This window comes from Melospiza melodia, chromosome 4 (genome assembly GCF_035770615.1).
Source record: "Melospiza melodia melodia isolate bMelMel2 chromosome 4, bMelMel2.pri, whole genome shotgun sequence".
Lineage (NCBI taxonomy): Eukaryota > Metazoa > Chordata > Aves > Passeriformes > Passerellidae > Melospiza > Melospiza melodia.
Genome location: NC_086197.1, coordinates 57,137,810 through 57,154,600, shown reverse-complemented (window position 1 = coordinate 57,154,600; position 16,791 = coordinate 57,137,810). Strand labels below are relative to the sequence as shown.

At 45.5% G+C, this 16,791-nt stretch overlaps 2 protein-coding genes across 3 annotated transcripts; both read left to right on the top strand.

Annotated features, from left to right (window-relative positions):
* The first annotated feature begins 1,327 nt into the window (after positions 1 to 1,327).
* MGP (matrix Gla protein) lies at positions 1,328 to 7,936 on the top strand. Its single transcript, XM_063154772.1, has 5 exons — positions 1,328 to 1,450; positions 4,069 to 4,219; positions 5,005 to 5,040; positions 6,194 to 6,269; positions 7,558 to 7,936. The coding sequence occupies exons 2-5, from the start codon at positions 4,159 to 4,161 to the stop codon at positions 7,697 to 7,699; spliced, it is 315 nt and encodes a 104-aa protein (XP_063010842.1). The 5' UTR covers positions 1,328 to 1,450; positions 4,069 to 4,158; the 3' UTR covers positions 7,700 to 7,936.
* A 3,082-nt stretch (positions 7,937 to 11,018) lies between these two features.
* On the top strand, positions 11,019 to 16,019 carry LOC134417506 (osteocalcin-like). 2 transcript variants are annotated; one of them, XM_063154770.1, is made up of 5 exons: positions 11,019 to 11,196; positions 11,681 to 11,716; positions 13,908 to 13,977; positions 15,226 to 15,272; positions 15,349 to 16,019. In XM_063154770.1, exons 1-5 carry the CDS (start codon positions 11,130 to 11,132, stop codon positions 15,522 to 15,524), a joined length of 396 nt encoding a protein of 131 aa, XP_063010840.1. In that variant the 5' UTR covers positions 11,019 to 11,129; the 3' UTR covers positions 15,525 to 16,019. The 2 variants fall into 2 exon arrangements, with proteins under 2 accessions (XP_063010840.1, XP_063010841.1); XM_063154771.1 differs by having other exon boundaries at positions 11,038 to 11,196; positions 15,226 to 16,019.
* Positions 16,020 to 16,791: the final 772 nt, after the last annotated feature.

Sequence of the window (16,791 nt, the reverse complement as noted above, 5' to 3'; positions counted from 1 at the left end):
TCCCAATGGCAGACCTGGACCTTGCCCTATTGCAAATTATTCTCTTCCTGTTAATGAAGATTTAAAGGTCATCCTTTTCATCCTGTAGGAGCTCTCAGACTTCCTTTTCACTGCTGTTGATCTCTTGCTTTGTGTTATTGACAAAATTCCTCAACAAGCTTTCATTTTTAAAGCCCGTCATTAAAAGAAGTAATGTAAATCTAGTCCCAAGAGAAATTCAATTGTCAATTTCTCATAATTTCTCCTTTTCACTGCTGAAGTTTTTGGCCCATTTGCCTGGTCCCCTACTATCTTGCCATTTTGGTTTTAATGCCCATTTTCTTCTACTTAACTAAGAGTTTACCAGATGGCACTGGGACCAATCATTTACCAGTATCTAGGCAGATGAGGGTCCAGATCTTCTGAGTCCTGATTTATTTCAGGGTTCAGCATGTCATAGGGTTGAAACTTAGATGACCCTGAAGAGTGGTAGACAAGGGCAAGAAATGCCCTCCTGTTTGCACTACTTTTTAAAGGTGGTTCCTGATCATGCACCCTTTGCCTTGAGGACAGTTCAAGATTGCTGTCCTCAGGCTCTAAGGACCAACAGCTGCCTGTACAAGGACACAAATAACATGGTACTTCATTGCCACAGTGAAGTCTGAACCTTCCCCAAACTCATAGAGCACTGAAGGAGCTAAAGATAAATCCCTTGGACAGGAGCTGCTCACTGTTCTCTGTCCAGACAGTGGTGGTTCTTTATCTCCATGGGTGTGCTATCATTCTCATTTTGGGCCAGGAGCCCAAAGCCCAGTCCAGCACTCACAGCTGCTGGGCTGCCCAGCTGTGCTGTAAGCCCCATGTGAGCAGAGGGTGCGCCTCAGGGGGTTGGGTTTGTGTGTAGCTCTGTCACTTTTGGGGGTTTTGGAGCTGACACCTTTGCCATGTGAGTTTCAGTCCGATATTAGACTGCCATTAAGAGGGGGATCAGTTGTAAAAGCAGCATGAAATGAGATGGGAGAAGGCTCCTGGCCTACTGTTCCCTGTGGAGGAACAGGTGCCCTGGCTAGCACTGTAGCTTGGGACAGAGTACAGCCAGAAAAGGAGGGGGTAAAAGGCAGGGGGGTTCCTGCACCAAAGAAGGAGACTGGAGCTTGCTCTCATGTCTCTGTCCACTCACTGCTCCCAGGCACAGAAAAGCCACCTGGATGTGGCTGTGTCCCCTCTAGCCGCTGTGCGTGCTCTGGCTCTGTCCCTTCTGGCTCAGCTCTTTGATGTTGCTGGCTTGCCGGCTGTGGGCAGAAGGTGGTTCTGATGGTAGCCTGGGGGTGGACCAAGAGTGGGAGAGGGGAGGAGTCACTGATCGATGCTAATGAATAAAAGGTCCCTCTTCTTCGGTCCAGGGTGCAGGACGCCAGGAGAGCTGCCCCCTGAGACAAGAGCTGCAGACTGGCAGGGAAGCAACAGCTTAGTGAGTATTCAGGGACTGCCTTGCTTTTCCTGGACAGCTGCTTATTATCATTGCCTTGCTGGTGCTTCACCGCTGTAAAGTGTCAGGAGTGATTGCTACAGCATGTGTAGTGTTGTGATTTTCCACTGCAGCAGCAGACACATCAGGGCTGCTTTTCTGAGCCCTCCTTTATTTGTGAGTCTACAGAGATTTCCCTGGCATGTGCAGATTTGTCTTAGCTCCTTTCTGTATTTCTAACCAGTGGATGCTGAAAGAAAGCAGAGGGATTGGGCTCACTGTGCTGCATGGTATGTTACCCCCAGGGCAGCCCACTGCTGCTGAGTAGGGGAGATGCGTGCTGGGAAAGCATGGAGTGCAGGGGGAGCAGAAAGGAGTGCTTTAGCAAGAGGAAGAATTCCCCGAAGGAGATTTGTTGGAATAGGGCTGTGTAGCTGGCATGCTCATTCATCCCTTGAAAAATGTATTGCTTCTGTGGTAGCAAATGAAACATTGGGGTTAAAGTGGTGTTTGTGGCTGTTCTCCTGTGGTTGATGGCAGGGTATGCTCCAGGCATTCTGGGATCAGAGTCCTCTGAAATGCGAGCAGAGTCTCCTAGGGAGCAGAAAGCTCTGCCCTGAGTGAAGGCAAATAAAGAGGGTTTGGCTTGAAAGCGTGTTGGAATTTCTCACTGGGCAGCTTCACTTTCTTTCCAAAGTACACCCAGCATCTTCCTTTCTGTGCCCCACTGCTTTCCCACTGGAGTCTGTCCTCCAGCCTCTCCCTCATGTTTTTCTTTATTAGCAGCTACTGTACAAGACATTTGGGAAACCTATAAAATTCACACTCAACAATAAGTCCAAAACTTCTAAGTTCTAAGAAATGAAAAGGATCCCAGAGCAGAGAATTTCCTTAAAGAGACTGGAGTGGCAGGGCACAGAGTGGCAGCAGCCAAGTCTCAGTTCCTGTTTCACCTTGTGTCTATAGCAAACTTATAGCTTTTCCCCAAGTTCTCCTCTTCATTTCAGGCTAAACTCTAAACAGGCAAGAAGTGGATGTGTATGGGGGGACCTTGATGGTGCAGGACTGAGCTGCTCTTGACATGAGATGAAGTGCAATTCTTTCTCTTTGGGCTGAAGTTGAAGTCTCTGGTCAGTTTTTCTTCTTGAGATAAGAGGCTTCAGGTAAGGGTCATGAGTTTGACATTGAAAGAGTAAATTGCGAAGCCCAGAGAAATATTTCTCCAATGAATTTCACTCCTCACTGATTAAGTGTTAGGCTCTGGCTAGATGCCCCAGTGGTTCTTGGCTGTGTTACCTTCAGTGTGGCTTCACGGACTGGCCTCTGAAGGTGACAGCAGTGACAACAGCACAGTGGTTTGGGGAAAATGGTCTGCAGCCAGGGTGCCTTCACTTTGCATCCTGTCAGTGAGAAATCCTGATACCTGCCTATACACAAAGACAAAACAGGCAGTAGTCACAGCTTGGATGAGACACAAGAATGGTTCCTGTGGCTTAGGTTCATCTCCAGGCAGTGTGTGGGGTTCCAGCCCCATCACTGCCACTGGGAGGGCTGGCAGTCAGTGGTGCCCACCTCCCTCCCTACCTTGCCTCCAGTAAACTCCTTCCCTCTCACCCAGCAGGGACAGCCATCTCTGTAACTCCTTTTCTCTTTCACTGCTTTCTACTGTTCCAAGAGCTGGAGAGTGGAACACCCCATGTTTTGTCCATCTCTGCTGTCCATGTTATCAGATCCAGTCAAACTCTTCTAGGTGTTAAAGGCAAGGTAATTCTCCCTGAGACTGCTGGCCTCGAAGATTCATCCCAGATGAAAAGCCTTATGTTGACTTGTTGCTTAAGTGCCCATGAGGCAAGGACTGCTAGTGCTAGACCAGAGAGGGAAATGTTTGCCTCTGACTCCATCAAGATGCTGTCCTTTGGGCTGCAAGAGGAATCTGGGGTCAGCCCCACAGTGAGAGCCTTCAAAGATAGAGTTCTGGGTGCTGCTGTCATCTCAATGCAAAAATCATGATAACACCAGCAGAGGGATTCTTTCGGGTTGCTTCTTGTCACTCCTGAAGCAATAAAGTAGGAGATGAAAAGGGGCAGCAGGTTGTATTCCTCCTGTGATAGCTGGCAGGCTGACATTGCAGCAGAGGGCAGCTGGAGAGAGGGGGACTGAGTGGGACAGGAATGTTTGAAGCCTCATGCTCCATGTCTCCATTGGCAAAGCTGACAGAAGAGTTGGGCTGGTTGTATCCAGACAGAATATGGTGTAGGCAAAGAGAGCAGATCAGAGGAAAAATCAGAAAAACAAACATTTATATTTGGGATGAACACACACCTCTGCCTTTGGGGCCCTGGCAGCCTGTGAAATTCCTTCCACTTGCCTAGGCCAGCTTTTCTGAGTGTGGAGTGCTAGTGACATGTTTGCCTCTGGATCATGTCCCCCAGCCCTGAGCTATGAGGGGAAGGGGGCATGCCCCTTCCTTCCCAAAACCTAATCCAGTCTGCTAATAGAGGATGTTTTGTAGCAGCTCCAAGAAGAGTGTGTACCAGCTAGCTGTCACCTTGCCCAGGCTCTTTCACAGGCTCCCTCCTAGCTCTGTTTTCATAATAAACATTCCACTGCTAATTTTGCAGTCAGCCCAGGATCTCCAGCAACCCTCAGTGAGCAGAGAGCAGAGCCCAGTGAGAAGGACAGAGTGAGAGGTTGGTCCCTGCCCTGGCACAATGCGCGCTCTCGTCGTCCTTGCGCTCCTGGCTGTCCTGGTGCTGGCTGCCACTTCCTATGGTAGGTGACCTTCATTACTGGGTAGAATGAAAACTCCCAACCTGCAGACATTTATGAGTCTGTTCAGATGTTTGTTATTTAACTTTGTGCCTTCTTTGCCCTTAACTTGATCCCTTGCCTGCTTTCCTGCCCTTGTGTCAGACCCTCCTAGCCCTGATCCAGAGCTGTTACCTCCAGCCTCTGGAATTCACGGTCCAGGATGCTTTGATCCCTTCCTCTCTGCTCCAGCTCACCTCACAGACTGCTCCTCTTGTTGTCCCTTTGTTGTCTGAACTATGATAAGACTGCTAATTCTTATTATTCCTTGCTAATTGGAAGATTTTCCTTTTTCCTTTGGTAATATCATCCCCTTTTCCTGGTGAGGCCCACAGTTCCATATTGGTGGAATTAAGATGCTGCTTCATGCAAGAATCAAGTGCATTTCACTGTGCTAATCCATTCTCTAAGAACACATGCAAGCTTTGAAGGCAAATAGGTATCCTATCACTGTAGTGTCAGGAGCAGAAGGTGAGGAACTGTGCTGGACAATCCGGCTGGATGACCAAGTGTGAGTCTGGAAGCACTGATTAAATCACCAGGTAGCTCTGTATTAAACTCCTGAGCACTTTAAACTCCTCATATAAATTCTAGGTCACACCACTGATCCCTTTCTCTTCCTTTTGGACGTGTGCCTTAAAGCCTGGCTTGTCTTATTTCTGTGTGTGTTCCATTGACCTGTGGTGTATGAAATACTGAATCCTATCAATACAGTGTCATAATACATGTTTCATTCTTTCTTTCCACAGAGTCCCATGAGAGCATGGAGTCCCATGAGTATCTCAGTAAGAGACTGCTTTACTATTTTATTGAATTTGAAGAGTGCTACAGACATGTCCCAAGATCATTTACTTGTACTCCTACTAGGGATAAAATAGGTAGAACAACTGAGCCCAGGGAAACTGAATTTACTGAGTGATGGAGTTTCAGAATGAAAAGGGAGAGAGTTCAAAGAAGACTTCACATGTTTTGGCACAAGCTCATACTCCTATTTTGCATAGAATATAATGAGAATTGGAAAAAAAAATTTAAGAACAGAGCTCAGGTCTCTGTTACATGTACCAAAACCAGGTTAACTGACTCTAAAAAAGGGCATTGCTCAAAAAGCTCTGGGATGAGCATGGAAAGAGCCACTCTAGAAGCCACATACAGAATTTATTCTCCCCCAAGTACAAGGAGAGCCTTACTCTAAGCACCTTGGAAGCAGGCATGTTGTGTAAATAGAAGGGATCCTTTGGCTGGAAGAGAGAAAGAGAGTGTCACAGGAAAAGCATGAAAAGGGTGAAGCGTCTCACTTTGGAACAAGCAATATCCTGGAGAGGTTAGAGAAGAGGTGAATCAAAGTGAAAAAGAAATTAGGACATTAGGACATCTGGAAGAAGGACTTCACAAAGCAGACAGTCAGCAACAGAAAGGCACGTGACATCCACACGCTCCTGAACTCTGCAGCAGGACTGTGATGTTTCTCAAAAATGTCAGAAGGAACTTTCAGGCCCCCCAGTCCAAAACTGCCGCACAAACTTCTCAATGACTGTCTAACCTTGGAGGCAGATTTACTCAGGCCCCTCCTATGCACAGTTTCACAGTTCTTGTGGTTCTTCTGAGTGTGCTCAGATGTCCCATGGTCTGTGTAGCTTGGTGCCTACCTCTTCTGGGCCAAGCTCCACTCAATCAGAGGGGCTGTGGCAGCAAAATCACAGTAACGTTCCTCTGGGTGGTCTGAATAAAAGCAGCATGGGTACTTCTGTACAGGCTGCACTGGCCACTGACAGAGCCTGTACATGAACCAGCCAGGGGACAGGAGGGAATATTAAAAAGTCCTGGATTTAACTGTACACAGGAGGGCAGACAAGGAAGCTGTTGTAAAGGAGGAAGCCAGCTTTTGTTGAACTCTGGCATTGACAAAGTGCCAGTCTGAATAACCCCTTGCTTTTTCAGATCCCTTCCTCAACAGGAGAAGGGCCAGTGACTTCATACAGTCTGATACCAGGCTCAGAGGCATCACTCAGGAGAGGTATGTCATGGCCTCAGGAGGCTGAGCTTGCGAGTGGGGAGACATTCCTCCTAGCCAAGACAGGCTGTTAGCAGGGGTGGCAGCCATGGTGACTGGTGAGAAGCCTCAGTCTCTCTTTTAATGTGAGGTACCGTTTCAGTCCCCAAACCCAGGAAAATCAAGAATTCAGATAACACAGAGCAGGTCCTTTGATTTGGAGACATGTCACATGCTGAGAAGACTGATTAATTTTTCTGAAGGAAGCACCAACAGAAGGAGAGAGAATGAATGTGGGATGGTCCAAAAGAAAGCTCAGTTTGAGATCTTTTTTTAGTCCTCAGCTCTCATGCAGAACTTGCATGACCTTTTCTAAATCAAAGGGCCATCTGAGGGCCTCCTTGCCTCATTTATAAAATACAGGGATAACTAATTTCATGCCTTATTCAAGGCTTGTGAAAATAAAGACTGAAGCACAGAAATAATCTCTTAGCAAGGCATAAGGCAAACCTTCTCCTCAGTACCAGTTGATCCCTTTGCAGAATATTTCAGGTCTTTTTTCTATGTATATGTTTGGGAAAGAGCAGAAGAGCTGAAGAGATCAGGCTGAGGAAGGCTGCAAAGGGAGGACCCTTCCTCAACTTGAGGCAGGAGCCATTCTCCTCTTCCTATCACCTCACTTAGCCCCTAAATAAAAGGTTGCCTGAGGAGGCAAAACATTCCTGCTATAGTCCCTGGGTGTAGTAAACACAGAAGCTGGTGTGCTAAGAGCTCCGTAGCTGGATGACGGACTCTGATGGTGGATCCTTGTGGAATTTTTCATCACTCGGTGTCACCAGTTGTGGTGGTGTTCACTGGGGTCCCAGGATGAGGGAAGAGATAAGAATCTTGACTCCATATTTCAGAAGGCTGATTTATTATTTTGTGATATATAATATATTAAAACTGTACTAAAAGAAAGGATTTAATCAGAAGGCTAGCAAGGAATAGAGAAGAAATGGAATGATAAAATCTTGTGACTGACCAGAGTGTCTGAGACAGCTGGGCTGTGATTGGCCACTAATTAGAAACAACCACATGAGACCAATCACAGATCCACCCACTGCATTCCACAGCAGCAGATAATCATTGTTTACATTTTGTTTCTGAGGCCTCTCAGCTTCTCAGGAGAAAAGATCCTAACGAAAGGATTTTTTCATAAAATGTGTCTGTGACAGATCCTTAATCCAAGCGAGGAATTCAGGACAGGAAAGGGCTGCAGAGAGATGTTTAAGATGGCAGCACTTACCCCTCTTCTCTCCTGCCTTTCCAGGATGAGGGAGCGCAGTAAGGCGCACTACGAGCACCAGCGGGAGCTCTGCGAGGACTACTACCCGTGTGAGATGTACGCCTACCGCCACGGCTACCCCGCGGCCTACAAGCACTACTTTGGGGGCAGGAGGAGGACCAAGTAAAGGATGGCCTGTCCCCACCCTGGGGCCTGGAGTCCAGGGAATCCTGCCCGAAATTGCAATGGCTCTGAAACGTACTCAGTTGCTTGTATCCCTGTATGTTATCCTGCCTGCTGCTTCTCTCTCATGTAGCCATGGATTCCGACACTGTGTTAATTAGCGCTGAGCTGATGTAGCAGAGATCACAGAGAGTTCAGGATGTGGGTGTTTACTACAAAATAAACTGCTGGTTTGATACTATCTTCTCATGAGTCACAGTATTTTGGAAGGGGGGTATGCAATTTTCCATGAAGGAACTGGATTTGTGTATCATACATTCTGTTGCAGATTATGGGGAAAAATGTCATTACCTGGCAAGCATATGGCTTTGGAAGAACCTATAATGTTCTTGTTCCAGGTTCTACAAGTAGCTTCTTTCAGAGGTCACTGGACAGTTTCAGCTCCCAGTCTTAGTCTAAAAACAGGGGGCTGTTCAGAATGTGAACACACTTTTTGAAAATCAAATCTTTCCTCAGTTGGGGAAACAAAATCCAGAAGGCACTTATTTAATCTTTAAACGAAGTCAGAGTGAGAGTTGGTGACAGAAAAAGCCTGTAAATTGCCTTTTGTTTATCCATCTACCATCAGGTCCTGATGTTAGGTGCTCCTTCAGAAAGGAGTGTGTGGTCCAGACTTAAATTTGTATTTCCTTTTGCAATCCCCTTTCAAAACCCTTCCATTTGAAACTACTCTGGTAGCATTTTAAAGCTGCAGAAATCAAAGCTGGAGAGGGGCTCCTGCTGGTAAATAAAAAGAAAAAAAATTCCAACGTTTGGGGTCAGGCCCAACTTTGTTCACATAGAACAATTTCATTTGACTGTTCACAAATGATTTGAAATCAACATGTGGCTTGACCCTGTGCACAAGTTACTGAGCCCTGCTGCACCTCTGAGGAGTGAGTATGTCTGCATTCTGCTCACCATCACCAGGGCCTTTCCCCAGGCCAAAAGGCACCAGTGCTGGCATGTCCAAGAATTCCGTGCTGCTCTGGGCTTGACAGCAGCCGCAGCAGCTGGGACACGCCTTGGTGAGATTTGTGTGGGAGACATAACTTCCATCTCAGCTCCACACAGATGGTTTCAGCACTCACATCTCCAGGCTTACACAGGCATCTGCAAATTATAGAAGCTGGAAAGATCCATGGCATGCAATCAGTCTGTGATGTATAAAGTATCCCAATGTTGACTAATCTGTGAAATTAAGTCTGGAGCCAAATCTACCTGGCTCATTAGAAACATGCATCTCCTTCCAAAATATGCTTCAAGGTTTGCCAGCTTTGAAACTGAATGTGATTTATTTATTGAAAACACTTCTGATAGGAAACTCCACCCTGACAGTTGCTGAAGTTTTGTCCAGAGGAAAAAGTGAGAGAGAAATAATTTTAAGGAAAAAAAAAACTGTACAGATTAGGTATATTCACACACACTTGCTCTCTATGTGCTCAAGTAGATGAATCTTGCCATCACCAACCAGAGCAAAATCACATATGCTGAAGTCAACAAGTCTGCAGTGTTTGGGTTTCACTTGACACTGCAGTGACACCACCACAACAGAAGGGACAAGGTCTAGTGCTGTCTGGGTCTGTGTCCAGAAATATCCAGTGATTCCAATCCCCAGTTAACCAGTATAAATAATGAATAACACCAGAGATTTCTGTGGGATTTCATTAGCATAGGCAACAACCAAACAGATTTAAGAGACTACATGCCGGTTAGAAAGCTTGGGAAAAGAATGGGAGGATAAATAAAGCTGTTTGGATTGCTAGAATTGTCCATTTATATATTATTTCAAGTATTCATCTGGAAGCATAACTTTCCTAGAATACCTATTATTTTTAGATGTTTATTTACTTTTTAACTGCTGCTCTTTTGCTGGAATAATATATATACAAGACCTTTTGCTGGACATCATTAGTATATATATTCAGCTTTTCTGACTGTAGAAAAGTTAACAGGGACAAAAGTTAGGGTTTATTTTAATCCTGAAAATTCTCTAAGCTAAAGGACAGTGTTTCTAAGAATTGGAAAAATCCCTAATGGCTCTGATTTTCCTTGGAGCCTCCTAAACTTTACTTCTGTTGCCCTGCACAAGGATCTGAAGAGAACTGGATATGAAGTGGAGAAAGATTATATCTCTGCTACCAGAAAGAATGAGCACACTTGATTTAAAAAACCCACAAAACCACCCAAACTTGGTCACCTGATCTGTTCAGCCAGGAGGAGATCTCATTGCAGTGTTCAACATCCTCCTAAGGGGCACTGATAGCTCTCTGGTGATCAGTGACAGAACCCAAGGGAACAGCTGGGACTGTGTCAGGGGAGGTTTAGTTTGGATATCAAGAAAAGGTATTTCACATCCAGAGGGTGTTTGGGCACTGGAATAGTCTTCCCAGGGCAGTGGTCACAGCATCAGCCTGACAGAGCTCAAGAGGAGTTTGAATAATGCTCTGAGGCACAGGGTGTGAGTCTTGGGTATCCTGTAAGGCCAGGAGCTAGAGCTGATGATCCTTGTGAGTCCCTTCCAACCCAGCATATTCTGTGATTCTGTGGTTCCCATGCTCTTTGTGGGATGTGGCTTTGGTAACTTGGGTGGTGAGTTTGGGGAGTGTGGGGTTATTGACACATAGCCCATGCAAGGCTCTTGTTGTACCAAGTAACTTTAGCACTTTGGTTCTGAAGAATAAAACACTTTTGGAGTCTAAACGTCTATTTGACTATTAGACAAGAGAAGCCAGGATAAAGCTTCTAAATTATGAAGATTTCCAGGAGAAAAATAGAAAGGTCTTCCCTCAAACTAACTTCTGAAGTTCCTAAAAGTATAAAAATCTCATCTCTACAAAGTGATTTGGTGTAACTGTGAAACTGTCGGAAAAACTACAGTGTTTGCCCTATGCAAACTGATTTACAGGTTTCTTTACCCTCAGGGTAATGAGTCAAGGTAGGGTGGAAGAAAAGGTCACCACTGTGTTCAGTCTCATTTGAGAAACTCCACATGAGAGAACCCCATCATGTGAAAAGAACTGCTCTACTTCAGTGTGTGCTGGTCTCTCCCCTGGCTTTCCAGCATGACAGAATGACTTTCAAGTTTGTAAGAAAAATGATTTTTTAAAATCCAGTTGTTTTTCTTCAACAGCCCCATTCAAAACCTCAGATAACATCTTCTGGAAATGCCCCGAGCCATGAGATGGATGCCAAAATGACTGCCAGGACCCGGTATCTCCCAGCCCAAAGGACGGGCTTTGTTTTGGAGCACACACACAGGAACACAAGCCAGACCCCTGATCTCTCCAAGAAATCACAGGATATAAACTGCTGCCCAAAAGCAAGTCCCGGAGAACTTCAATAACCTCCAGGAAAGCTCTGAGGTTAGGGAGACTAGCACAGCCAAAGAAGACATGAGGAGTCTGCTGGCACTGCTGATCCTGACTCTGGCCCTGGCAGCACTCTGCTGTTGTGAGAAAGGTAAGGGGACATCTTCCCAGGAAGGCTCTCAGAGCTGCTGAACCCTGCAGCTTGCTGTCAGCCTCCCTCCAGCCAGGGAGAGGCACAGAGCTCTGGGGGAGGAGATCACCCCCAGTCATTGCACAGCTTCAGGTCTCTGCTGGAGAGTCACGGGTGACAGAGGGCTTGGCAACAGAGACCCCCATCTTCTGCTGGGCATCTTCTTCCACTGATCAACACCCACTCACCCCCACCTCCGCTGCATATTGAATTGCAGCAGGGAATTTGAACATTTTTAATTTGTTTAAGATTTCAACTGGTTTATCACTTAGTCTCTTTCTAAATGATGGGTGTTAATAAAATCATTTTGGGAGAAACAGAGCTTCTATGTAAGTGGGGGGAGCAGGATCAGTCAGTGGTGGGATTCAGTTACAGAGGAGGATGACTCAAAAGCATAGAAGGACTCACAAGCAGACTCCTTTCTGTCTGTCTGTCTGTCTTCCAGATCCCAAAGAACCCTCAGGATCTCTCAGTGCTGACAGTGAGTATACCATTCTGCCTGATGCTCAGCTTCATTCTCCTGCATCTGCCTTCTTTCTCCCCTTTGACAGGTTCAAGGGCTGAACAAGAACCATGCTGAGTCCCTCTCTAACTCTTCCCCTTTCACTCCCTAACTCTGCAGTCCCTGAGGGGCAGGAGCACGTGCAGCAAACAGAGCCCCTCCCGTGTAAGCAGGTGACAGGAGGGCAGCCAGTGTCCCTGCAGCAGCAAGGCCAGCACTGCTCACAGTGTGCAGGTGGTTGGCAGGGCCTCTCTGCTCTGACCTGCCCTCAGAGACCTGCCCCGAGGGTCTGCTCATCCCCAGGCTGCTGTGAGAGCAGAGGCTGCCCACATCAATGGGTTGTGACATCCCTGCCAAACCCAGCAACAAGGAAACCCTGAAAGAGGGGGGCTTCCTTGGCTGCTCCTGAGTCCCTCCTGTCAGGTCACCTGGGATGCTGGGATTTGCACACCTTGGGTTGTTCACAACTTCTGCAGCAAGCTGATCCTGGCAGAAATCTGTATGGAAAATCCTTTTTGTTCTCTCACGTCTCTCCTTTCTCACACTTTAAAGGATAACATTGCTGCTGAGAAGCATGAAAGCTGGTATTTTTCCAGTGAGCCAATACAAACACAGATTGGGAAAGAGAAAAAAAAGATGTAAAGACTATTCAGGGAAAGATGATAGTTTCTGACAATTCATTAACTGGCAGTTTCTGTGTAGTCAGTATTTTGATCCAGACTAAAGCTCAGTTTGCTTGAGATGGGGTACCTCTCACCTCCAAAGAGAAACACAGCCAAACACTCCATGATGATGAGGGAAGGGACAAACCCCACCATCTCCCCGCAGGCAGAGATCTGAGAATCTTTTTTCCCCCAGAGACAGCAACAATTTGGCAGTTTCCAGGCTGAAATGTGTATGGGTGTGCTGCTGCCTGTGCTGCTGCTGTGCCAGCACCTGTGCCCACCTCTGCTGTTGTGGGACCATCCCATGGAGTGAGGCTGTGCTGCGCTGAGCCCTGGCTGGGGCTGGGAAGTGGCTGTGCCTGGTGTTTGTGGGGGTCCTTCACAGCACCATGGTGTTGGCACAATGACAAATCAAGGCAGCAAAGAAGAAATCTGCAGACATAACTTGTTAGTGGAGAGCAGGGGCAAATGCTCTCACGGCTGAAACATCTCTCATGTTCTCCAGGTTCTGAATGCTGAAATCTTTACACATCTTGGGTGAATTTCTCACTGGGTGATGTTTACTGTCACTATTTTATACTCTTCACCTTTCACAGAACTCTGTACATGTGAGCACTGGTATTTCTGTGTGCTGCCTGTTGCTCATGGCTCATTGGAGGTGCTTTAAGGTCTTCTGGTTGGTATCCCACATCATTCTCAGTCAGAGTCCAGACACAGAAAGGAAGCCAGGACTCTAAAATTAACCAGGCTAGGGAGAGAGGGTGCCATTCTCCTAATTTTGTTCTTATTCATATTTTATGCCTTCTGCACATTTGCTGCAGATGCAGATTATGGTGTGTGATAAGGAAGTGGAGTTTATGACAGAAAAAGCCCTTGCTTCATGGAGATGTGAAGGCTGCAGTGAGGAGGGAGCTTTGAGTGGACAGTGGGATGGGGAGAGATGAATGGACCACTAGGATGGTTTGTGGAAGTCATTTGCTTGTGAAGAAAGCAAATTCTGCTTTTCAGAGGTTGGATTGGTGTCATGGACATATTTTATGAAAAATCCTTTTAGTAGGATTTTTCTCCTGAGAAGCCGAGAGGCCTCAGAAATGAAATGTAAACAATGATTATCTGCTGCTGTGGAATGCAACAGGTGCATCTTTGATTGGTCTCATGTGGTTGTTTTTAATTAATGGCGAGTCACGGTCCAGCTGTCTTGGACTCTCCGGACAGTCACAAGATTTTATTATCATTCTTTTCCATTCTTTTTCCTTGCTAGGCTTCTGATGAAATCCTTTCTTCTATTCTTTACTGCAGTTTTAATATATAATTCTCTTTTAACATAATGTATACCATAAAACAATAAATCAGCCTTCTGAAATATGGAGTCAAGATTCTCATCTCTTCCCATGCTGGAGTTGCCTGCGAATTCAACATTTGGTGACCCTGAGTGAGGATCAGTTCCACAGACTGGTCTGCGTTTCAGTGCTGCATCTCTAACCTGACGTGCTCTCTCTTGGCAGGCATCAAGATCAAAAAAGAAGTTGCCAATGCCTTTGTGAAGAGGAAGAAGAGAGCCAGTCCTTATGAATGGTAACAGCTCAGGAGCTGGGCTGAGAGCTGGACTCTGGACCTGCTCTGAAGAGGGAGTGGGAAGGCCATAGGGCATGACAAGGCATTATTCTGTTGTACATCTATATTATTACCTTCATATGTTGAAGGAGAAAGGCTGTAGGAGACATTCAGTAATGGAAAAATGGTTCTTTTTTCATGAAAACCCATTTGAAGGCTCATAGCTGGACTCTAGTATTCCTCCCAGGGAGAAAGAAAGCACTACTGTGCTAGCCATGGAGACAGTGGGATACAAGTTAGAAGCTGCTCCAACCTACAGGGTCATCAGAAGCAATTTTTAGGATAATGAAAATCACAGAGCCTTGGTCATTGCCTCTGGTTTCCCACAAAGGAACAGCTTTTCCCACAACAGCTTTGTTGCAGGAATAAGACTCGATCAGCTTGGCTGTTCTTTCTGAAGCTGTAGAACATATATTTGCTCGTGCCACAAAGGAGGCACAAAGATTTGGAGAATCCCAGCTATTTGAGAAATTTCAGGTAATGCAAGGAAGTTCTTCATACGTTTCATGGAAGAGGTTGTTAAGCTACTCTTTCCGATACAGAAATAAAGTAAAAATTCATGAGGTACTGGTGGAATTTCTGTGGTGGTGTATACAGTCTTCAGGAAAGATTAACCAAACATAGAAGAGGAATTGAGAATGACATTCAAAGTGTACAGCTGAGATTGTACACTTTGGATGTACAGTAAAAATATTTGGACTTTCTTAGCTTGGCAAAAAAGAAAAGAAAAAACCTACGTGAGATAATGCTCCTGTATACAACAGACGTGAGGATTGTTAGAGAGAGCTGTTTAAGCTAAAGGAAAATAATGGCTAGTGGGCAAAAATAAAGGTAAGCAGGAAATAATAAAATAAATATATAATCAAATAAATAACAAAGGAAAAAATTTCCTGTGTAGGTGGGGAATGAAATTGAAGACAAAAAAACAAGCCAGATCCTTACAGCTTCTGTGGTATCCTTTGCTGATAAAACCTCAAGAGCAATTGATTTAATTTGGGTTCAATCCCATATTTCCCAGCATTGATCAAGCAGCCTAACCCTGTGCAAGCAGATGTTTAACTCAGCATGACCAGTGCTCTGCTGGGTCTCCCTGGAGGATGGCAGGGAGCATTGCTCCAGAGGATCACTTCTTTCCTGTCAGTGTCAGGTGTATGAGCAGTGCCCAGTGCCTGGGCTGAACCTGCAGAGTGGTGTCTGTGTCTCCTGCAGGTACCTGGAGTACTACAAAAGCCCGATGGAGCAGATGCACGAGCGCTGTGAGAACTACCCCCCCTGTGACTATCTCTCCGACCAAGTGGGGTTTGCCCTGGCCTACAACCGCTTCTTTGGCAGGTACTGACCGTGGGAAGGTCTCTGCTCCTTTGCTTGGAACACTCCGAACCCCGCAGGAGAAAGAAACTGCGCCTGGGAAGGAGAGAAGGAAAGCATCTGGACTGGCATCTTCTGTTGTGTCCCAACCAGCTGGAACACCAAGGCTGGGATTATCCCACTTGTTGAGCTTCCATTAACTTTCTTCCTTTCATCAATAAAGTCTCTCTTCAAACACCTTTTATCGTATTTTGAGCTTCACCAGAAGACCCTGTCTTATTTCCTTCCACCTGAATCCCTAGCACACAATATTTGGAAAATAGGGATTAATTTCAAGAAAACCACTGCATGCCTTAGAATCATCACTAGATCTCTTATCCTCTTCTGCAAAAAACAGGAGGGTTATGGAAGAAGAATGTCACAGTGTGTGTAAATGTGATGGATCTGATCCTGGGATGCTTGCTGTGAAGAAAGAAGAACACCTGCCTCCTGTTCCAATTAGTGGGAAAGTTCAGTATTTTCATGTAATATAAACACATTAAATATGCATCACAGTAGGATCATTTGTAAAGATAGAAGTGTGCAAACACTCTTGCATAGATACATAGATAGCAATCAGCTTCTGGTACACTCTTCTGATTACTCTGTTATAAAATTTGCTGTATAGCAACAATAAATAAATCCCAAAAAGTGTGTTTAAGGAGTCCTTTTAGATGATCCCAGCATTTGTGTACTGCTTTTCATGACTGTAAAAAAAGACTTTGAATTCTCTTGGTTTTTCTGTTTCTTTTTCAGAACAAAAGAAAAAAACAGCACACAAACCCTCTTCTTCTCTGTTGCTTTTGCATTTATGCTTGAAGTACCTAGACAGCTAAAAAAAAAAAAAAGAAAAAACAAAACAAAAAAAAGAGTGCTCTAAACATTATGAAATTTAAAAAAAAGAAAATTTGTTCAAGGATGGATTGAAATTGGAATTGGGGCAGTGTTTTGTTTATTCAAGACAATTGGTAGCCATATATATATATATATATATATATAATGTACATGTGTTTTTATCCACATATTGTCTTCCCTCTGCACTACTTCATTCTGTCCTCTGGCATTAATATTATACCTTAGCAGCTTTCTGCATAACCTTCCTAATTTACTCTGTCAGCTTTCCTTCCCTGAGGGGTGGACAGCGGATCACACCTCCAAGGACAGGGACTGCGGATGCTCAGGAAACTGGCAGAGTCAAATCTCTGGTTACATGTGAGCTGGTGCAACCACCCTCAGCTGCTCACTGCAATAAATTCTGCTATGTAAAGCAGGCTGGTCTGCTGCTTCTTTCTGTTCCTCTGTACAACCTTTACCTGAGGTAAAAGAGATGCCTGGAAGACACGGCCTGCTTTTGCGAAGCCTGCGGAGCAGGAACCCAGTGCGTGAGGCTTCCTTCTCCCCTCCCATGCCCCAGAGTGAATTAGAAAT